The 23,922-nt window shown below is 44.7% G+C and overlaps 1 protein-coding gene across 1 annotated transcript in view; it reads right to left on the bottom strand.

Moving 5' to 3' along the window:
* The window catches only part of ophn1 (oligophrenin 1), a 190,946-nt gene that overhangs the window by 63,032 nt on the left and 103,992 nt on the right, over positions 1-23,922 (bottom strand). Inside the window, exons 12-18 of the mRNA XM_080187883.1 lie at positions 21,540-21,573; positions 21,373-21,435; positions 20,222-20,296; positions 17,310-17,394; positions 8,283-8,341; positions 1,037-1,142; positions 101-260 (exon numbers count right to left, since the gene is read on the bottom strand). Of these exons, the coding sequence (XP_080044009.1) occupies positions 101-260; positions 1,037-1,142; positions 8,283-8,341; positions 17,310-17,394; positions 20,222-20,296; positions 21,373-21,435; positions 21,540-21,573 (582 nt within the window). The remainder of the gene's footprint in view (positions 1-100; positions 261-1,036; positions 1,143-8,282; positions 8,342-17,309; positions 17,395-20,221; positions 20,297-21,372; positions 21,436-21,539; positions 21,574-23,922) is intronic.

Raw genomic sequence — 23,922 nt, 5'->3', positions numbered from 1 at the left:
AGCAGGTCTCTGGAATTCTTAGTTTGCATTAACACCTTAGACAGCGGCAAATTTTAAAACGTTCCGTCCACTTCTCCCGATGGAGCAGATTGATCTTTACCTTTTCGTAATGCTCAATCAAGATTTCCACGACAATGTTCTGAAACTTGATGTTTATCATGGCCGCAACTGTATCTTCCTGTGCTCTCATTAATGTTGGTCCAAATATCACCCCCATGTTGAAAGCTGTCATTAGGTTCTCCTTATAGTGACTACAAACACTGCACAAACACAGAACGGTATTGTTAGCCGAATGGCAAAGCAAGAGCAAGATAAATACATCTTTCATTCCAACCACTTCTAACACCTCATCAGGGAACACATTCCATCTGAGTCGTCAATCACAGGATTTAGGCTGTGTAAGTAGAGTATAATGATGCTTTGATTTGATTTATTGTCACATGTATTGGGCGGCCCAGTGGCACATTGGTTAGCACTGCTGCCTTGCAGTGCCAGGGACCCGGGTTCAATTCCTGGCTTGGGTCACTGTTTGTGAGGAATCTGCATATTCTCCACGATCACGTGGGTTTCCTCCAGGTGGTCCAGTTTCCTCCCATTGCCCAAAGATGTGCAGGGTTAGGTGGATTGACCATGATAAATTGACCATTAATGTTGGGGGATTAGCAGGGTAAATACATGGGGTTACAGGGATAGGGCCTGGGTGGGATCGTTGTCGGTGCAGACTCAATGAGCCTTCTGCACTGTAGGGATTCTATGAAGACAGGAGCTATTGGAGATACTATATGAGCTGGTTAAAAAGATCTAAAACCTGGAAATGTGTGTTAATATCTCGGATATACTAAAGAGTTTCCCAGGGTGGGGGAGGCAGCTGGAAAATCTCAGCCATATATTGAAATGGGTCAAATGGCTGGGATCTGTGCTGTATTTCGATGCAAGTGTTTTTGTTTCAAACCTCAGAAGTGTCAACGTATCTCTCCAAGCCCAAATGCATGGGCCATTTAAAAGCTTCTGAACAATTGGTTCCTGTGATACTTACTTCACTAGATGTTTAATGATAAGTTCCAGCATTTCCCGATTTTTCTCAGGTAGCTTATGCACCAAGGAGTGAATGGCACCAAGTCTGTAATCCAAGTTATCAGATTCTGCAATACAATAAATATCTGGTCACTACAGGACAATCCTTTCATTTCTGACATCAATGTCCTCTAACCTGGTCTAGTTTTACTATAATGTTATCATATTTAATTTAAGGGGGAGGGGAAAATGAATTTTGGCATGGTGATAACGCTGATAGATTAGGGGTGGCACAGCGGCACAGTTGTTAGTGCTGCTGCCTCACAGTGCCAGGCACCCAGGTTCAATTCTAGCCTTGGTCACTGTCTGTGTGGAGTTTGCACTTTCTCCGTGTCTGCGTGGGTTTCCTCCAGGAACTCCAGTTTCCCCCCCACACTACAAAGATGTGCAGGTTAGGTTGAAATTTACCTTAGTGTTAGAGGGATTAGCAGGATCAATATGTAGGGTTACAGGAATAGGGACTGGGTGGGATTGTGGTTGGTGCAGACCTGATGGGCCGAATGGTCTCCTTCTGCATTGTAGGGTTTCTATGATTAATATCTCAAAAGGCCCATGGCTATTGTTTGTGGAGCATGGGTTCAATCCCCACCACGGCAGCGGGTGGGAATTAAATTTGATTAATAAAACAGCAATTTATCAATAACTAGTCTTGGTAAGGGTGACCATGAAGCTTTCACTGATTGTTGTAAAAACAGAACTGGTCCTGGAAGCACTTTTGCTATCCTTACCTGGTCCAGCCAACATGTGACCCCAGATCCACGGCAATGCAGGTGACTCTTAACTGCCCTCTCAAATGTCGTAGCGAGTCACTCAGGTCGGTTAGGGGTGAGCAAATTCTTGCATTGGCAGAGAGATCCCACAATAGAATAATTTATTTTTTAAATGTGTGGAATTTCCTTTGCAAGGCACAAATGGAAGTTTCCCAATGCAACTACAACCACCCCTGCCAATGTTAACCAACAAACCATCATGATGTCTTCTCAAATTAATCTGAATACATCAGAACAAAGGGATGAGAGGCCAGCGTAGTCTGAATGTAAACAAGGAGGCCTCAAAGGGTGGAGTCCAGTAGGTGAGGGTGGATGAGTGCAAGGTAAATGGCAGATGGCTCTATCTTAGATTTATTTGCAAGTCAGCATGGTGGTGACACAGTGGTTAGCACCTGCTGCCTTATTAGCACCAGGGACCCAGGTTCCATTCCGGCCTTGGATGACTGTGTGGTGTTTGCACATTCCCCCCAGTACCTGCATGGATTTCCTCTGGGTGCTCCGGTTTCCTCCCATAGGAAGAAATTTCTCCTCACCTCAGTTCTATCCTCAAACTATGATCCCTAATTCTGGACTCCCCCACCATTGGGAACATTCTTTCTGAATCTACCCTGTCAGAATTTCATAAGTTTCTGTGAGATCCCCTCTCATTCTTCCAAACTCCAATGAATATAATCCTAAACAACCTAGTCTCTCCTCTCATGACAGACCTGCCATCCCAGGAGTCAGCAGGGTCCCATGTTGCAAATTACTTGGAAAAGGAGAGGAAACCCATGGTGGGAGGATGGAGCTGTGAGGTTTTCAGCAATAGGCAGAAGGGCGCTATACACCCTCCACCAAGCTGGATATCCTGCAGAAAGCTGTTCAATTCAAAGCTCTGGAAAGTCTCTCCCTCCTAAACAAGGCACAAGTTCAATGATTGGCATCCCAGCCACCTGAGCGAAGGATTGAGAGATCTACCACCTGCTCCTTGTAGTGAGAGAGTTCATTGCTTCTGGGTGAATGGGCATGGAATTGCCATAGCTTGGCAGAGAGGTCGCGAGGAGCCATAGTAATTAGGGAGACATACCCTGGTATGCAGGAGGACCTTCTGAACGTGTCTTTGAAGAGGTCCCTTCATACAGACTATGACTCGCCACACTTCTGAGGCGAGGTGAACCACATGTCTTCCAAAACCTGGCCCCACTCCAGGTATATTACAGAAGAGTAGGACATGCCTATCCCCACAATGGAGCCTGCCAGGTGGGGAAGGTGGGGTGTGGGCTTTTGACCAAATCCCAGGCCACACCCTTAAAAGGCACTCCTGAAAATTGGAAACCTGAGGAACGTTGTTATGAATCCCTGAAGTTGGACCCACCCATCCAAATCATCCTGACTCCACCAGAACTCGAGGCTTTTAACTCTGATTCTTTCCAGACACACTCTTCAGCTGTTTGAACAGACTAATGGATTTCTGGGCTCTCTTGGAAATCTTGAGTATAACTAAATACTTAACTTACCCAGTTCTGGTCCACAAACACAGAAGGGCTACAGAAATTATTGGCAGATGATTGTCAAAATGATCACGTGTTTCTATTCTTTTAATATTGAGTTTACTGATTTAACTCAGATGGGACCAGCACCTAAAGTCATTCAGCATTCCCTTTGGGAACAGCATGTCAACACTTACCTATGATGTGGAGATGCCAGCTTTGGACTAGGGTGGGCACTGTAAGATGTCTCACAACACCAGGTTAAAGTCGGAGTGCTGCTTCTTCATCACAGCAGTGCTCCAAACCACATGCCCAGTATTTCAGGTTTTCTGGACATCGTATACCAAGGTTCTCTAGTATTTATGACGGGGAAACATTTGATCGCAATAAATCTTGTACAGGTAGGCTAGGTCACATGAAGAGGTATACACCTGTGTTTAACATATCAAACCCAGCTACCAGTTTCACCCTGAAACAAACAGTACCAAAATCAAAGGGGATACATTGTATTGAGAATAAGGAAGGTCCTGGAGAGTAACTTAGGTGAAAGTGAGTGTTACAACACTGTAAACCAAACCAGCAGCCTGCGCCCAAGTCCACGCAGTGATGATCAATCTTGCAATATCTCTTATTGTTTCAAGGGTGGCAACACTTACCCAACTTTCAATGGCACATGTCGGATTTGTGGTTCCCTATCAAGTGGAAGGGATCATGTTACTTTGGATATGTGGTCCCACACATTTATCATTCTCCTCACCTTCCTTCTTGGATGAGGCATCAACATTTTGTCATACTAATAGAACACTACTTTGGCATGATGCTCCCCTGGTACGGGATTGGGAAGTTGGCTCAAGAAGACAATAGTCTAATCTCAATTTTGGAACACGGTGCCAACGATACAACTGATGCCCTATTTGAAAATCAATAATGAGATGGTTGCTATATGCACCATGGTACTTCAGCATCGAATGGCAGCCAGAGGTAGAACATGTGCCGTAATTGGATCAGAGTGTTGAACATACATATCAGATCATTCAGAATCCATAACCGATCTAGCTGGTCATATTAAAGAAGAAATGGAGAAACTCAAGCGAATCCAACCCTTTACTCTCAGGGGTAGGGCTTCAGACTGGCTAGACTCCCTGGGAACATCAATCATGCAAGGGATTGGGTTCTTCTTTATTGCGATCCTAGCACTTGTTCTGTGTACCTATTCAAACACTGCAGCACACAAGTTGTCAAATCCACACAGAGTGCTGCAGCAGTGGTGGCAGTCTGTGTGAAGATCCAAAAAGCCAAATAACCCTTCACGATCAGAGAATATCGATTTAAAAACATGATTTGGCGGCCTAATCTTAGGCTAGCCAAGAGGAGGGATATGTTAGAGGAAATTAGGATAACTTGATACAAAAGACTAATAAAATCAGAGTAGGCTAATTTAGAAATAAATATAGCACAGAAAAAGGTATAAAGGTACCTCAAAATACGGAGATATGGTTGCATAGAACCACATATAACCACTGTTAGGGATTTAAAATACGTATTTTTGAAATATTCTGTACACCTTGGCCAAATATAGACTGCTCTAAGGCATAATGGGATGAAAACTAAGTGAGATGAACCACATTCTTTAAGAACAATACACCCACAGAGCACAGTTTTTATCAGTTTAGGTTACAAGTTCCCAAACACTAACATGAACGGCGCAATTCAATTTCTACTCATAAGAAATGCTCGGCAGACAGTGAGAATGAGAACTTTTGAACTCCAAGATCTACATAATTGAGAAACAGTGGAAAAGGTACCTTTGAACTCTACAACCTATGTAACTGAAGTTGCTAAGAGACAAATGAGTGGGAGCCTCCAGATTCTATGGGCTAATGAATTCTCACGCTGCCAAAGAGTAGGATGTAATTGAACAAGGTAAATAATCCATATTAACATGGTTGGTCCATCTTAATAGGATGGACCAAAGTAGGTGGGAAGATGCTTTCTGGAAAAGTATAATTGCAAAATATCTTGATAACATAATTCGAGTAATTTGATCTGTCTCAAAGTGCTCTCCCTTCATGGTGGAACCAGGCCTTGGCAATAAGGTACGTCTTCAAACCAGAAATACTAGAGTTCTTTGTATTTGCTGAGCTGTATTAATAAAGAGAAATCTCCTTCATGAAGCCAGCAAACACATTAGGTCTCTGAAAAACTCCTACAAAATAAACAGATTTTAAGGGCTTGCAGTTTCTGATATTGAAACTTCCTGATCTGTTAAGTATTTCCAACATTTCCTGTTCTTGTTCAAGGATATTCTTGACTCAGATCCATGCCTGATGACAATTTTTCCTTCTTATTCATTGGGTGGGGGTGTTGTTGCAAGACCAGTGTTTATTGCCCATCCCTAATTGCCCTCATGAGAGTGGTGAACTGCCTTCTTGGAGGTCAATTAAATGGCTTGCTCAGCCATTTCAGAGTGCTTGGATCTTGAATCACATGTGGGCTAGACCAAGTAAGGATGACATATTTTCTTCACAAAAGAACATTAGTGAACCAGATGGGTTTTAAAAACAATCTGGTAGTTCCCTGCATGTTACTGCACAATTTAATTAATTGAATTTAACATTTCCCAGTTGCTAGAGTCATACAATGCAGAAAAGGCCCTTCAGCCCATCAAATCTGCACCAACAATACCTACCATGAAAGGTGTGCTAATCCTGCACTTGACCCATATACTTTAATATTATGATATTCCGAATGCTTATCCAAACATTTTTTAAAGATTGCAAGGTTTCCAGCCTCAACTAGTGAAGTGCCCCAGGGATCTGTTCTAGGACTCTTGCTGTTTGTTTGTCATTTTCATAAATGACCTGGATGAGGAAGTGGAGGGATGGGTTGGTAAGTTTGCTGATGACACGAAGGTTGGTGGTGTTGTGGTTAGTCTGGAGGGATGTCAGCAGTTGCAGCGAGACATAGATAAGATGCAAGACTGGGCGGAGAAGTGGCAGATGGACTTCAACGCAGATAAATGTCTCGTGGTCTATTTTGGCACGTCCAATGGGATGAAGGAGTACAATATCAAGGGTAGGACTCTTAGCAGTGGAGAGGAGCAGAAGGACCTTGGGGTCCGGGTCCATAGGACTCTTAATCGGCCTCACAGGTGGAGGATGTGGTCAAGAAGGTGTATGGTGTATGATCTGGAGGAGGGAACCGAGTGTAGGGTGTCGAAATTTGCTGATGACACCAAGATTGGAGGAAAGGCAAATTGTGCGGAGGGTGTGGAGAGTCTACAGAAGGATCTAGATAGGCTGGGTGAATGGGCCAGGAGATGGCAAATGGAATTTAATGTTGGCAAGTGCGAGGTGGTCCACTTTGGTAGCAATAATGGTAGGAAGGACTATCACTTATGTGGCGAAAGACTGCAGCAGGCGGCGGTGCAGAGGGACCTTGGGGTCCTTGTGCATGAGTTGCAAAAACCCAGCTTGCAGGTGCAGCAGGTGGTCAGGAAGGCGAATGGGATGCTGGCCTTCATAGCGAGGGGGATTAAGTAGGGAGGTCTTGCTGCGGCTGTATAGGGCATTGGTGAGGCAGCAGCTGGAGTACTGTGTGCAGTTTTGGGCGCCATACTTACGCAAGGATATTTTGGCCTTGGAGGGAGCGCAGAGGAGGTTTACTAGGCTGATGCCGGCGTTGAGGGGGTTGAGCTATGAGGAGAGGCTGAATAAACTAGGCTTGTACTCGTTAGAGTTTAGAAGAATGAGGGGAGATCTCATTGAGGCGTATAAGATGACGAATGGGATGGATAGGATAGAGGTGGAGAGACTCTTCCCGCTCAGAAAGGATAACAGGACTAGGGGGCACAGCCTCAAGATAGAGGGGGGTGCGGTTTAGAACGGAGTTGAGGAGGAACTTCTTCACTCAAAGGGTGGTGAATCTCTGGAATTCTCTGCCCGTTGAAGTGGTGGAGGCTACCTCGCTAAATATTTTTAAGACGCGGGTTGATGGGTTTTTGATAAGAGAGGGGATTAAGGGTTATGGGGAGAGGGCGGGAATGTGGAACTGAGCCACAACAGATCAGCCATGATCTTATTGAATGGCGGGGCAGGCTCGAAGGGCTAGATGGCCTACTCCTGCTCCTATTTCTTATGCTCTTATGTTCTTATATTCTTATGTTATGTTCTTATGTTCTTATGGTGTACTAGCCTTCATTAACCGAGTGGTTGAGTTTAGGAGTCGGGAGATAATGCTCCAACTTTATAAGACCCTTGTCAGACCCCACTTGGAGTACTGTGCGCAGTTCTGGTCGCCTCACTACAAGAAGGATGTGGAAGCTATTGAGAGGGTACAGAGGACATTTACAAAAATGGTGCCTGGATTGGATGGCATGCCTTATGAGGATAGGTTGAGGGAGCTAGGTCTTTTCTCCTTAGACACGAAGGTTGAGAGATGACTTGATAGGGGTTTATAAGATGTTGAGAGGCATAGATAGGGTGGATTCTCAGAGGCTATTTCCCAGGGCTGAAATGGTCGCTACGAGAGAACACAGGTTTAAGGTGCTGGGACACAGGTACAGAGGAGATGTCAGGGGTAGGATTTTCACTCAGAGGGTGGCGAGTGAGTGGAATCAGCTGCCGTCGATGGTGGTAGAGGCAAACTCGCTGGGGTCTTTTAAGAGACTTCTGGATGAGTACATGAGATTTAATGGGATTGAGGGTTATAGATAGGCCTGGTCGGTAGCAGTATGATCGGCACAACTTGTGGGCCGAAGGGCCTGTTTGTGCTGTAGTGTTCTATGTTCTATAACTACCTTCCCAGGCAGTGCATTCCAAATTCGAGCTGTGGTGGGATTTGAACTCACATCTTTGGATCATTAGTCCAGCCCTCTGGATGACTAGTTCATAACATAAACACTATACCACCTTCCATTGAACCATGCATTGTAAGACACCTTCACAGATGGACAAAAAAGAACACTTACTGGATGCAGAGACGAGTTCTCTATGTAGCTTGTAGGTCATCACTGGCTCTTCAAGATTCCTGCATTGGTTAGAGAGTGGGGTTTTAATATTTAATCTACAACAAAATTTTATCTTTGTACAAAACAGAAACATTAGCAGAGCTTCTAAAGAAACTCAAACTTTATCTTCATGCCCACTGCTATATATTTAAAAGGGTTGCAGGTTGCTTTAACAGCTGATTTAATGGTGATGTCATTAGGGTGTTGCCACAGGTTGCTGTTTTATTTTCAGTTTGTACTTAGTGCAGAGAACAGCTCTTCAATAAATCTGTTGTTACTTTGAATCCATGCAGGCAAATCATATCCCCAGCATTGTTAGGGCACTGCACCCACCTACAAGGCAAGACATATTTAATTGGGAAGGGGACAGCGTCTGTCATTTGTCCAAAATACACAAGAAAATATTTCAAACTCAAAAGTGCCAATATATTTAATCAAATAGGAGTTTGCGCATCTTCTGCATTGATGTGGTTTTACTCACGTTAACAAAAATTAGCTTTGCATTTTTAGTGTGATGCTAGATTAGTAAATACATCATTCAAAATATGCCAAGTCAGGACTTTGCAATTCCCCTTGCAGAGGGAAAAGTCGTTAGTCCGGCTACCAGAGAGACATTTTCTGATGATTTAAAGCTAAGTGGAAAAGTGAGCTGACAGGACAGAAGGCTGCTGTATTTTTACAAACTTGGAAGGTGGGCGGCCCATCCACCCACAGGCCAACTGAGACCGCTAAGTATCAAAGCCTAAAGAATGTTCAGGAGATGTTGCAAACCATTAGCAGCAAGACTCCTGGGAATTAGGCTCTTTTGCCAAGGAAAGATATTCCTGGAGGTAGAATAAAGGTTCACAAAATGGCTTCCTGGAATGAGCAGATTGTCTTTTGAAGAGGGATGGAGTTGACCAGGCCAGGGAAGGTAATTTCTTTCACACATATAAAACCTTCTGAAAGGGCTCGATACTGCAAGCAGGTTTCTCCTGTCTTGGAGTGTAGGATTCATTGAATAAAAAAAAGTCAGCCATTTCAGACTCAGATGAAAAGAAATTTCTTTACTCACAGAGATGTGAATTTTAGAATTCCCTGCAGCTGAGGGCAGTGGATGCTCAGTCATTGAGTATATTGAAGACAGAGATCGATACGTTATTGGGGACTGAGATAATTCAGCACAGTGCGGGAAGATCAGCCATGATCTTAGAGAATGGCAGAATAGGCTTGAAGGGCCCATTTTTTAATGTAACAGGATAAATAAATACCAGGCGTAGACATTAAAGAGCAACCCAGCGCTTCTCCCCACCTTGTGATCGCTGAACTGTAAGTGCAGCTGCTTGAGGTACTTGCAAGAGGAATGCTAATTCACAGTCCAAAGATATGCAGGTTAGCTGGATTGCCATGTTAGTTTGACCCTACTGTCGGGGGATTGGCAGGGTAAATATGAGGGGTTATGGGAATAGGGCCTGGATGGGATTGTGGTCAGTGCAGACTCGATGGGCCGAATGGCCTCCCTCTGCACTTTAGGGATTCTATGTATGACCTCAGTGGGTTCGTATCGAGCCAGGTTTCAGGCCACAGTGGTCCTTATCATCATCTGACGTACCAGCCCTATGCTTCAGGTCAGCACCAAACAGCAGAGCTCTGTATCTTTTGCTTTGACAACCTAAAGTCAGAAATGTCAACCACCTCATTAATTTCCAGGTAAATGTATCCTGCTCTGAAATGCAGTGTGTGATGCTACTGTGCCTTTAAGAAATGTATTTTAATCAGGTTCTCTGCCGTTATAAGCAAGCACTGAGCTGCCTGACTAGATGTCCTTTTAGTGCTGCTTACATAATTTAATGGGTTTTTATTTATTTTTAATCTGGGCCTAATGCACTCTCTTGGAGTTTGTTACCTTTTTGGAATTGTTGGGGGTGGGGTGTGCGGGGGAGGAAGAATAATTGAGGGGTCAGGTTGGACAGTTTTGTCTTCAAGAGTTCTTTTACATTCCGTTTTGACTGCTGGCTGGTTAGAATGTGTTTGGACTCCAGACTGGATGCAATGTTTTGTCTCTCTCCCTGGTATTAGAAATTCTGCTGGCTAGTTGGAAACAATCTTTCTTATTTTTCTGGAGTGAAAGCTTTACTGGTGGTGGTTTGCTAACGAGGGGCCAGCAGTGGCTCCATCTCTACCTCGAGGTGTTGGGAATTCCAGAACGGAGAAGCCAGAGTGTCAATTCTCCATCCAAAAGATAGCAGATGTTGCAAAGCTGAAAAATCATGTGAGTATTCTTATTTTCTGTGCTAAACCTGGGACAGGTATATGATTGTAGGCGTGTCTGTTTGGTTGGAATAGTATTTCGCTGTTAAGGTTCATACAATATCATGGGTTTTTTTCTTGTTTTTAATTGGTAAACATTCTTGCTGATTTTCTTTCCATATGTCAACTGTATTCTTAAGTAAACTTTATTTAGTAAAAGCTCCCTCGTGGGTCACTTGAATCATACCTGAAATGAAACACTTCATGCTTACCCTAGCCAAATTCAAAGTGCAAAATTTATAGTCTATCTAAAATACCTTGGAGTTGCTGACCTGGATTACAACATCTGGAAAGGTGTTGGAGGCAGAATAGACAAAACAGATGTGAACAAATACCTGATGAGGATAGAACTGCAGGGCTATTGAGAAGAGCAGTGGATGAGATTATTCAGATAGCTGTTTCAATTAGCCAACACTAGCACGATGGGCCAAATGGTCTGCACCCTGCGCTACAAGCTTCTGCCAGTAGAGCCTTTCGTAAGAGGCAATTCCTTGCAGTGACTTGGAAGGCAAAGTGCGACCCCCCCTGCCAAAGGTCATTGATTCCCATTGACTGGACTTGCAATGGGTCCAGCACTTTGACTTTGCCCAAGGACATCACTCAGCCATATTGACCATCAATACCTATCGCACACTGATCACCCGGACACACTCCTAACGGCAAACAAGATGGTCACAAAGGATGCGAAAATGGCATACACGCAGTGGCCCTGGGGATGCCAAACTCCGCCTACAATGGGGGCAAATTCAACAGCAAAATGAACCAGATGACATTACAAAGCTGCTTTGAACTAGAAGTGCGATTACACTATTAAACTATACTAAAGGAAGGCTGAAGGAACAAATTCAAACTGAACAATACAAAGATGTTAACAGTTTTTTCAGCAAAGTGGATTTGGAATCAATTTTCCAATAGGTTATTCCCATCTGCAATGAGGTATTAGAATGCTGACTGGATCAATATCTTGCCTTTATAGTTTTCTATGGTTAAACTGCTCCATCGATCCACACTGTGGACCCGAAAACAGAAAGCTCAATGTTATTTTTCTCCCCATCAGTATCACGCAGCAGAGAGTGGAAGGGAAATTGCTATCAAGACTCTGCTCATGGTGTTCTGGAGGTGCGACAACTCCAATCTCATTTCTCTTCTTTCTATGTGCCTTGTCTCCTTGTGATGATTCCCAACAGCTGCACTTGTAAGCAGCATGGTGGTTAGCATTGCTGCCTCTCAGCGCCAGCGACCCAGGTTCAAATACCGGCTTGAGTCACTGTCTGTGTAGAGTCTGCACGTTCTCCCAATATCTGCGTGGATTTCCACAACACTGGATGTATTCAAGAGGTGGCTGGATATCGCACTTTGGGCAAATGGGATCAAAGATTATGGGGAAAAAGCAGGTTGGGTTGTTGGGTTGGACGATCAGCGCTAGTGGAGCAGACTCGAAGGGCCAAATGGCCTCCTCCTGCTCCTACCTTCTATGTTTCTGTACTTCTCCATCAATCTGAAAGATGTGTTGGTTGGGTGCATTGACCATGCTAAGTTCTCCTTCCGGTGTACCCGGACAGGTGCCGGAGTGTGGCAACTAGGGGATTTTCACAGTAACCTCATGGCGGTGTTAATGTAGGCCTAATTATGTCACAAATAAATAAACTAAACTAAGCACTCTGAATATCAGCAACTCATCACCAGATGATTGGGTACAAAGTGTCTCTTGGCATTGTGTGTCACTTTGTGGAATATAGACAATTCTGACATGAGCAGACTGCAATTAAAGTGAATCTCACACCAGTCAGACGCTCCGAAAAATTTGCTCATGATGAACACTCAAGTTTCACTTCTAAAGTTATTAATTGGTTGGCTGTTTCCTGCTCTGAAATATTAAACATGCCCTAATCTGCACCGCACACATCGTTGTTAGAATCATGGAATGGCCTCATTCTATACTGTGACCATTCGGCCCATTTGGTCCACGCTAGTTCTCAACTCAGCCCATTGCACTCCTCTGCCACAATCCAATAGCTCTGCAACATTTGCCTCTTCAGGTGTTATCCAATTTACTTGTATAGGGAGGCCTCCACTGAGCTCTCAGGCAGTGCAATCCCAACACAACCAGTCACTGTGCAAAGTTATACTTTCTGTAATTCTGCTTGTTTAAGAACCACTCACGTCTCTGTTGTGTTACTTGTGAATCACCTTAAATCTGTGTCCTTTGGTTCCCAACCCTTCCATCAATGGGAACAGATCCCACCGCTCCCCCCCCCACCATCTGTCTAGACCTTTTGTGATTTTAAACAGGTCGATTGAGTCTCCTCTCGCCCTTCTTTTCGCTAAGGAGAAAACCCCCAGCTTTTCCAATCCATCCTCATGACTGAAATTCCTTATTCCTGGATCTGTTCTGCACCCTCCCAAAGCCTTCGCTTCCTCCCGAGAGTGCGATGCCAAGAATTGGACACATTACCGCAGATGGAGTGATTGCGTTTATCCAACACTAGCTTTCGGATGGACAAAGAGAAGAAAATGGCATCTTTTGAACCCACAGAGCCTGTTCTTATTTGTTTCCACTTCCAGACTGACAGATGAAATGGGGAGGAGTTAAATTCTGGAGTTCAAGTGAAATATGCATAGATTTAGCAAAAAAAAACACAAAAATAAATTGAAAAAAATTGAACAGTGAATGAAAAGGAGGAGAGCAGGAATACTCAAGACAACAGCAATAGAAAGGTTGATTTATCATGTGCTTTCTTGACATTGAAGAAATATTCTAAGATGTTTTGAAGAAATATCAGATAGAAATTGATTCAGAGCCAAAGGGGGAGATGTGAGGAGGCTTAGCTAAAGATTACAATGAGGGTCTTAAAGGAAAGGGAGATTTGGAGAGGCAGGGGTATTCAGGGAGGGAATTCTAGGGTTTAGGGTTCAGACGGCTGAATGTTCAGTTGTCGATGGTGAGACAAAGGGGGTGGGAACTAGGTGCCCAGCCCAAGTGCTATGGTGTAGAGAAAGATCAACTTAATGCGAGGGAAGTCCATTCAAAAGTCTGATGGCAGCAGGGAAGAAGCTGTTCTTGATTCAGTTGGTATGTGACCTCAGACTTTTGTATCTTTATCCCAACGGAAGAAGGTAAAAGAGAGAATGTCTGGGGTGCTTAGGGTTCTTGATTACGCTGGCTGCTTTGCCAAGGCAGCAGGAGGAGTAGATAGAGCCAATGGATGGAAGGCTGGTCTGCGTGATGGATTGGGCTATGTTCACAAAGCTTTGTAGTTTTTTTTGTGGTCTTGTTCAGAGCAGGAGACATACAAGCTGTGATACAACTAGAAAGAATGCTTTCTACTGTGCATCTGTAAAATGCTGTGCTGAAGAGAAGTGAGGTGAGGGGCAAAAGTAGAAAACGATACAAGTTCACAGCTTGAGAGGGGAAAGAATTGATGTTTGATCTTTTGAAGGACAGTTGAAGATTTTATTGCAGCCTTCCACAGTTAAATCTCTTAATTTCTTTTCACAGTCTGAGGTTTCAGGATAGACCATTTAGGATGAAGGAGAGAAGATGGAGTGGCGAGCCTGTGGAATTCATCACCCCAGGGAGCAGTTGATGGCAAAACATTGAATGTATTCAAGAGGCAGCTGGATATCGCACTTGGGTTGAATGAGATCGAAGGTTATGGGGAGAAAGCAGGATCGGGCTATTGAGTTGGACGATCAGCCACGATCACGATGAATGGTGAAGCAGGTTTGAAGGGCTGAACGGCCTCCTCCTGCTCCTATCTTCTATGTTCTATGTTTCTAACTAGTAATGAGAATGTTGGTCCACTTTTAGTGTGTGAAAACCTACCCTGCAATTTTCCTGGACCCAAAGATTAAAACAGAAATGGAAACAGGCGTCCTGAAGGACTGTGTCCTCAGCTCTACAATAATTACTAAGTTATCAGGAGAACTTAAATCTAATACAGAAGGAATTGTTTTAAGTTCTCCTGATAACTTAGATAAGATAAAAATGATGACAAATCTAATCCAGAAGGAATTGTTTTGCCAACACTTTTATCTTATGAGGAGCACTCGGGGATGTTTCACTGCCTGACACCTGCCAGAGAAATGTTGAATGGAGCCATAAAAAAGTTAGGAGATACAGTTACCTTTCAAACCCTTCCCTTGTGCCCCACTACAAGAGCCAGCTTAATAATCCAACAGTCTCTCCCACCACAATCCAAACTCAAACCCCATGTGCACAGTAAGTGCTCCAGACAAACATCAGATCCATTGCTGTCTCCGGGTGGTTGATTTACGACACGCTCCTGTCATTTCAGAACATGGTTAGCGTCAGTCACCTTAATGCCAGACAGAATCACCTGTCAGGTATATTCACAGAAGAATTTTTAAACAGCAGTGGAAAAGAAAATGCTGTCATTTGTCCAAACTGAGCTCAAATAAATCAGCCGACAAGGTACAGGCTGAAACAAAACACAAAGTGCTGGAAAATATCAGCAGGTCTGTGGGGAGGGAACAGAGCCAACGTTCTGAGTCTGGATGATCCTGCGTCAGAGTCCAACGCTGAATTCCTCGCAGGCTTTTTGGGTGACATTTTCTGCTCCTCCCCCATCTTCCAGTCTCGCCGATGTCAACAGTGCTTTGTGGCATTCGCCAGCTGCGCTGCTGGGGAACTTGCTGCAGGCGGGACTGGAAGATCCCACTGGTGAGAAAGGCTGGAAAATTCAGCCCACAGCTCAGAAGGAGGTTGCCTGACCGGTCGTGCCTCTGCCAAGGTCTGCACTTCCGCCGATTAAAACATTTCTTCCTTGCCGTCACAATGGTGGTGAACTCTGAGATATTCGGCACGATGGCGCGCATCAGACTTTCCAGGGAGCAGAGTTACGCCTGAAGGCAGACCCTCGCTGGTGATCCCAGCGGTCAGCAAGCCGGGGTTGTTTGATCGTTATTTACACACACACTGTTATCCTGATTTATTTAGGTCTGTTCCCAGCAGGTATGAAGCTTGTTCAGAAGTGCTGCTCAAAGTACTCGTCACCCCCCCACCCCCCCCCCCACCCACCCTCAGCTCTGCTCACTACCTTCCCCACCCCACCCCTTAGCCCTCAGCCACGCACCCCTGGCACTGCTCACCCTGGCCACCGACACCGTTCAACGCCCCAGAGCCCCCGGTGAGCCCACTCCCCTCCGACACGGCGGTGGGACTAAGGAGCTGGGGTTCCGGGTGATGACCAATGGTGCGGCAAGACTCAGCAGAGCTGGGAAGGTGGCAGGGAGAAGGGGAGGAGGTGGGAGTGGTGAGGGAAGTTGGGGGGGGGAGGCTAGAATTAAACACTGACGGCAGATACATTTAAAAACACTGAGTTGCTGAACTAATGATGTGGGTATGCTGGAGTTGGACTGGCGTAAACACAGTAAAAAGTCTGACAACACCAGGTTTTAGTCCAACCGATTTATTTGATAACAGACTCACAAGCTTTCGGGGTTAGTCCCTTCGTCACCTGACAAAGGGACTAACCCCGAAAGCTTGTGAGTCTATTATCAAATAAATCGGTTGGACTAAAACCTGGTGTTGTCAGACTTTTTGCTGAACTAATGGCAGACCTCCAGGCATTTGCCTTTCATTCCTGACAGATAAGGGGAGGTGGGTGAGTTGGGGGTGGGGGACTAACTGCCCCTCATCACCTGAACTCACAACACCTCACTGGTGGATCCACGCTTGGAGTGAGAGAAAGCTCCAAAGACTAATAGGGTGAGAATAGATAGATGCCTGATGGCCAGCATGGATAGGATGGGCCAAAGGGCTTCTTCTCGTGCTGTATGATCTACAGGCAAGATTTTCCAGTTCTGCTCACCCCAAAACCGGAAAATCCCCTCCGAGGTCAACGGACCTTTGCACGGTCTGCCCCTCGCTCATTCTGGAGTCAGTGAGAGCGCACAGCCCATGTCCATCCCCCTCCCTCTGTGCTGTTTAATCAGTTTATAAATCACCCTTGTCCCTAAACACACATAATCAGCAAACTGGGGGAAAAAAAAAAGAGTTAACCTTTTAATTTTTTTGGTCACGAGGAGGCCCACGGATAGGAAAATTCCGCCCAATGATTCGATGGATGGAATTTTCCGCTTCTGTCTGCCAGAAAACCCCGCCCTTTGACACCAGCGCAAACGGGTAAGGCTTTGGTTCCAAACACAGGGGACACTTATATTCCACTGGGGATTTAGCCCTCGGTCTGCTCGTAAACCAACATCCTTCTTAAAACAAACATACATTGGGCAAGGCTCGAGAAGCACAGCTGGTTTAAAGGGACAGTCACAGTTTTGAAGGCAGTACCCAACCCCCCCACCTGCCAGTTAAAAGATATCTGTCGTTTTGACCTGCTTAGTTGTGAAGATTGTTTAAAGAGCCCAGCAAGTGTTGGCTGAACTGGCAGAAGTGGGTTCAATAGTCACTTTCAAAAAGAGACCCAAGTCCTGAAAAGGAAAGGAGTTACACGACAATGGAGACAGGGTGGCAAGTGGGTTGTGTTTTAAAGCCCTTTCAAAATGTCCACAGGCAGGAAGGGGCCTCCTTCTGCACTGAAATGTTATACGACGTAGCACACCAGCAGCTATTAAACTATCAGTAAAAGATGGGCAACGAAGCTAAGGTGTATTAGACAATGTGGGTGTAGTGTCAACAGCATCATTCCACTCAGAGAAGTGGGGGGAATGGTCTCCTACCTGAGGTAGTGCTTCAGTGCGCTGGTGATAGTTTTTATATCCCACTCAATGTTCTGAAGATCAATATCACCAGGACGATTTGGATCTAACGGAAAAATACACAAAAGAAACCACAATTGTTGTAAAAGTTGATCAGTTTAACAAGATGTTAGAATCATAGAATCCCCACAGTGCAGAAGGTGGCCATTTGGCCCATCGAGCCTGTACCAACAACAATCTCACCCAGGCCCTACCCCCCTAACCCCACACATTTACCCTGCTAGCCCCCTAACATTGAGGGGGAATTTAACACGGCCAATGCACCTAACCAGCACATCTTTGGACTGTGGGAGGAAACCGGAGCACCCAGAGGAAACTCACACAGACATGGGGAGAATGTGCAAACTCCACACTGACAGTGATCTGAGGCTGGAATTGAAGCTGGGTCCTGGCGCTGTGAGGCAGCAGTGCTGACCACTGTGCCACCCCATGGAAGCTGGATCCCGCTTCCATCTTCTCCAACCTGCCTTCTACTGAATAACGGGATATTGTGTGACATTGGGTAGCTCTATGTCCATTTATCTGTTGTCACCCAGTTGCAGTTTTCTCACTGTGCCACCTGCCACTATGCCTCATTTTGTACACACACTTTCACTTGGATGAAGGAATAGTAAGCAAGGCATCACACATTGAGATGGCGCATGACTCCTTATTGCAAGAGCTTCTCAGACCCAGTATAATTAGAATGGCCTCTAATAAAAAACAAATACCTTCAACTCTACTGAGCCTAATGCTTTGCCACATGATTTGCTCTTCTTGATCTGTTGCTTACGCCTCTTCCCTATCTTCTGCAATCCAATCCTGAAGGTACTGATAATCTGGAGCCTCATCCCAAATGGGCATTTCCAATCTCAGTCCAAATGGCAAGTGGTGAACAAAACTCAACGTCTTTCCCTTTGTCTCAGTGACCACAACTACAACTGTACCAAAGTACTCAAGATGTGGTCTGACAGTACACTGGACAGTTCAGTACAATTTCCTCTGACTTCAGTGTTGCAGCCTGGATTATATATTGGCAGGAGATGATGGTGTAGTGGTAATGTCACTGGGCTAGTAATCCTGAGCCCAAGCTACTGTGTTGGGGACACAGGTTCAAATCTCACCACGACAGCTGGTGGAATTTAAATTCAATTAATAAATCTGGAATACAAAGTAATATACCAGCAATGGTGACCATGACAACTATCATCAATTGTTGCAAAAAACCCATCTGGTTCCTTTTAGGGAAGGAAATTTGTCATCCTTACCCGGTCTGGCCTACATGTAACTTCACAGCCATAACAATGTGGTTAACTCTGAGCTGCCCTGTGAAATAGCCTCACAAGCCACTGAGTTCAAGGGGTACGCAGGAACATGGAACAAACACTGGCCTTGCCAAGGCCACCCACATCCCATGAATAATCCTTTTCAAAAATTTTAGCTTTTTTGATTATTGCAGTAAACAACTGAAGGTCGATTCTGTGGAATTTGTTGGGAAATTATCCTTTAACATGCAGGGTGTGAACTGGCCGTAGGCAGAAGACAGGACAATCAAAAACTACTTTGGCACAATGTGGATTTTTATCTGTGGCGGCTGAAGTATTAAACTTTGCAACTCCTTTCCTAAACCTCTTCCCTCCTGGAAATTTGCCTCTGTGACCAAGCACCGGTCTTACTATCTCCCAATCTGTCCCAATATCAAATCCTTTCTGCTCAATCACCTCAGGATGCAAATTTTACACTTCAGTGATAAAGACTCAATATAATCACAAGGATTGCTGTCATCATTATAAACCCCCTTATGAGGGCTTATAAAAGATGGGGGTTTATGCCAGGTATCATCACACACCATACGTTACAGCAGGATATCTCATTGCTGGCCTGGGGTCCGGGCCACCTTTATCACGCTGTCCTCCCACAGGGGTTTCCACCCCCAGCCCACCAACCTCTCCTTTTTATATAAATACCGATCATAACACAAATCCAAACAGTGAAATAAAAGAAAAGGGAAATGGAGCTGGAATGAATTAATTTGAAAATCTGTTTTCTGAAAACCATTCCGATCCCTGCCAAATGCGAACATTAGAGAATTTAAAGATCGCCAATCGCCTCAGGCTGCTTCAACCCGTCGTGCGACTCACAATGCAGGAAAACTCAACACATTAGAACTTTTAACAGAAGCAGCACAATTGGCCAAGTGAGAGAGAGAGAGAGAGAGGGGCAGGAAATAGCTCTCTCTTCAGCCTGTCTGCCTTGGAGGCTTATCTCTACTGTAGGCACAGGATGGAGAGGGGGAAGGGGGCGGGCGACAGGGTGGTGGTTTTTGTTCTTTGTATTGGGAAGTGGCAGGAGGTGTGGGGAAATCGGTATTGGGAAATGACACCCCCCCCCACCACAGGATATTGGAGATGCAATATATAGATTTTCTGGGATTGCCAGTATTTGACACCGGGATGTAGGTGTGCCATTGGCACCCATTCCAGTCCAATCCTCGTCTATCCAATGAAGACTGCCTGTAATGAGAGGTAATGAAGTATTGTCTCTTGCACTCTATACAGACAAAACATACTGTTCATAGAGTACTTATGTTCTTACATAGGGGAGAAGGAAAGTGGAGGGTTCAGAATGTAGTGTTGCAGTTACAGATGAGGTGTGCTGCTCTTGAGAGAGGCAAGTGGATGGGTTAGAGTGTTGGGTTAGATGAGGGCTTATACCAGGAGCATAATGAATCTTCTCTCAATGCATTATAGTAACAGGGACACACTTGCTTCGTGTTGTTTAATAGCAGGAACATCGCAAATCTGCTCCCAAATCAGTTACATTAGCAGGGACAGATGAATAAGGGTCAGAGGGAGGATGACCAGTAACTTTCTTGATAAGCTGTGTGTCCTCACCAAAATACTGAGTTAGTAGTTTCTGTACTTGGAGGTTGCTGCCAACAGTTCTGTAAACACCTTCTGTGGAGATTCCTGCAAAGAATCAATAAATCCAAATTCAATATTTCATTAAAATGGGGCTGAATATTAAAAATCAGTACCAAAAATCATCACCTTTTTCCACAAATTTAATTCCGCGGATGAGATCATTTTATATACCCAGATTAAAAAGACTATTCTTTAAATAGTTTAGAAGAATGAGGGGAGATCTCATTGAGACGTATAAGATGATGAATGGGATGGATAGGATAGAGGTGGAGAGACTCTTCCCGCTCAAAAAAGACAGTAGGACTAGGGGGCACAGCCTCAAGATAATGGGGAGGCGGTTTAGAACGGAGTTGAGGAGGAACTTCTTCACTCAAAGGGTGGTGAATCTCTGGAATTCTCTGCCCGTTGAAGTGGTGGAGGCTGCCTCGCTAAATATTTTTAAGAAGCGGGTTGATGGGTTTTTGATAAGAGAGGGGATTAAGGGTTATGGGGAGAGGGCGGGAAAGTGGAACTGAGCCACGACAGATCAGCCATGATCTTATTGAATGGCGGGGCAGGCTCGAAGGGCTAGATGGCCTACTCCTGCTCCTATTTCTTATGTTCTTATGTTCTAAATAAGGAATGGAATGGTCAGAAGCAGGACTGGAGGGACAAGATAATCATCTCCTCTGTACAGGAAGCGTGATTTGATTTGATTTATTATTGTCATTTGTATTGGGATTCAGCAAAAAGTCTTGTTTCTTGTGTGCTACACAAACGAAACATACTGTTCATAGAGTACATAGGGGAGAAGGAAAGTGGAGGGTTCAGAATGTAGTGTTGCAGTTACAGATGAGGCATGCAGCTCTTGAGAGAGGCAAGTGGGTGGGTTAGAGTGTTGGGTTAGATGAGGGCTTATACCAGGAGCATAATGAGTCTTCTCTCAAAGCATTTCAGTAACAGGAACACACTTGCTCCACGCGAGTTTAATAGCAGGGACATCGCAAATCTGTTCCCAAATCAGCTACATTAACAGGGACAAATCTCAAACCTGTTCAGCGGGTTTCTGTGCCATTAGAACACTGGCTACAGATTCTACTGGGTTTTATCCCTGATGAGAACAGGAATCTAATTTTCCCCACCTTTGGTCTCCACAGCATTAATACATCTCCTCACAAACTTTAAGCCAAGCTCGTTCAGTTGCACTGTGCAAGAAAAGAATTAAAACACAGTGAGAATTTACAATTAGTCTCATGATAGTGCGGAATATCAAAATGGCCAAAGTAAACAAAAAGGGAGTGTCACCTACTTTGCTCTGGTTTCGCGTTCGGTGTGATGTAGATCTGGAAATCAGAAGCAGAGAAACAAGAGGTGGTTAATACTGAAAAGACCCTCCCTCAAACACATTAATATCTTCCCACTCCTTCCTATCTACTCTCTTTACAACCAAGAATGTATTGTCCCCCTCAGCATCAGCTTCATAGAATCACAGAATCCCTACAGTGCAGAAAGAGGACATTCGGCCCATCAAACCTGTACCAGCAACAATCCTGGTCGGGTTCTATCCCTGTAACCCCACATTTTTACCCTAGTTCCCCTTGACGCCATGGGGCAATTTAGCATGGCCAATCAACGCAACCTGCGCATCTTTGGATTGTGGGAGGAAAGCGGAGCACCCAGAGGAAACCCACGCAGACACGGGATAACGTGCAAAGACAGTCACCCAAGGCCAGGAATCAAACCTGGTTCCCTGGCGCTGTTAGGCAGCAGTGCTAACTGCTGTGCCATCGTGCCACCCCAAAGCTTTGACAATGAGAGCTGATAGCTTTTGTGGCTACGGAGGACTCTATCTTCAGATGAAGACTCTTTCCAGCTTGGTTCACTCTGAATTATGGCACATCCAGCTTCCCTTTCCAAGGGCACCTTCACTCAACATCACCAGCTATGACCAACTAACCCATCAGTTCAGGCCGAGTTCAAAGCTGGATCATTAGAACTGGAGTAGGCCATTCAGCCCCTCTAATCTGGATGGAAAAAAAGAGACTTTTCATCACCAGTGTGGAGTCCGATTATGATGAAAGTGGCTATCGTCTGCAGGCAGACATAAACTATCATACAGAACATTCCAGAAGTGATCAAAGCAACAAAAGAGAAGGGAACCCAGGACTTGTGCTGGGACCATGCCTTTTACATCCACAGGGTGTTTTAAAGCATTTCACAACTAAATTTAAACACCAGCCCATCTCTACACAGCAAGATCCCAAACATTGCAACAAGAAAATCTGCTTTTGGTTGTCGCAGTTCTGGGAGGAATATAAACCAAGTAGGTCAGCTGTTTGTAAATCGATTTATTATTGTCACATGTATTAGCATACAGTGAAAAGTATTGTTTCTTGCGTGCTGTACAGACAAAGCATACTGTACATAAAGTACATAAGGGAGAAGGAAAGGGTGGGGTGCAGAATATAATGTTGCAGTTATAGATAGGATAAAGGGAACAATCGGCTTAATATAAGGTGGGTCCATTCAGAAGTCTGATGGCAGCAGGGAAGAAGCTGTTCTTGAGTCGATTGGTATGTAACCTCAGACTTGTATCTTTTACCCAACGGAAGAAGGTGGAAGAGAGAATGTCTGGCGTGGAGTCGGTTGTTGTGTGTCCTCAGACTTTTGTATTTTTTTTCCTGATGGAAGAAGGTGGAAGATAGTGGGGTGCATGGGGTTCTTGATTATGCTGGCTGCTTTTCCAAGGCAGCGGGAAGGGTAGACTGAATCAATGGATGGAAGGTTGATTTAGGTGATGGACTGGGCTACGTCTACAACCCTTTGTAGTTTCTTTTGCATCCACTGAAAAGGCGAACACGTCTTTGACTTCAAGCCTCATTCAAATGATTGTACTTCCAACACTCACAGACAGTGTTCAGTCTTGTAATGGCTGCTGCTGAATCAAATTAACATTCATCTTATATTCAGCAATTATTGTGTGGAATTTTCACACAACGCCTTTAATGAATTATCCTTACAGCCTAGAGTCACTCCACATTGAACAACATGGAGAGTTGACCTTTGAGTCAATCCAAGGTGTCTCAGGCTTCTCCTGATTTGATTTATTATGGTCACATATATTGGGATACAGTGAAAAGAATTGTTTCTTGCATGCTATACAGGCAAAGCATACCGTTCATAGAGAAGGAAAGGAATGGGTGTAGAACGAAGTGTTACAGTTATAGCTAGAGCGTAGAGATGTTGGCGTTGGACTGGGCACAGTAAGAAGTCTCACCACACCTGGTTAAAAGTCCAACAGGTTTATTTGGAATCACCAGCTTTCGGAACACTGTGTCTCACCTGATGAAGGAGCAGCGCTCCAAAAGCTCATGATTCCAAAGAGACTTGCTCTTACTTTAACCTGGTGTTGTGAGGCTCCTTACTGAGTCACAGCTAGGGTATAGAGAAAGATCAACTCAATATAAAGTAGGTCCATTCAAAAGTCCGATGGCAGCAAGGAAGAAGCTGTCTTGGAGTCAGTCGGTACGTGATCTCAGACTTTTGTATCTTTTTCCCACTGGGAGAAGGTGGAAGGGAATATGTCCGGGGTACGTGGGGTCTTTGATTATGCTGGCCACGTTTCCGAGGCAGCGGGAAGTTTGAATGAAATCAATGGAAAGGAGGCTGGTTTTCGTGACGGACTGGGCTTC

The sequence above is a fragment of the Carcharhinus amblyrhynchos genome, chromosome 4 (genome assembly GCF_965287045.1).
Source record: "Carcharhinus amblyrhynchos chromosome 4, sCarAmb.v2.hapA, whole genome shotgun sequence".
Classification (NCBI taxonomy): domain Eukaryota; kingdom Metazoa; phylum Chordata; class Chondrichthyes; order Carcharhiniformes; family Carcharhinidae; genus Carcharhinus; species Carcharhinus amblyrhynchos.
The sequence above is the reverse complement of the archived record's forward strand: the minus strand, read 5'-3'. Positions and strand labels throughout refer to the sequence as shown.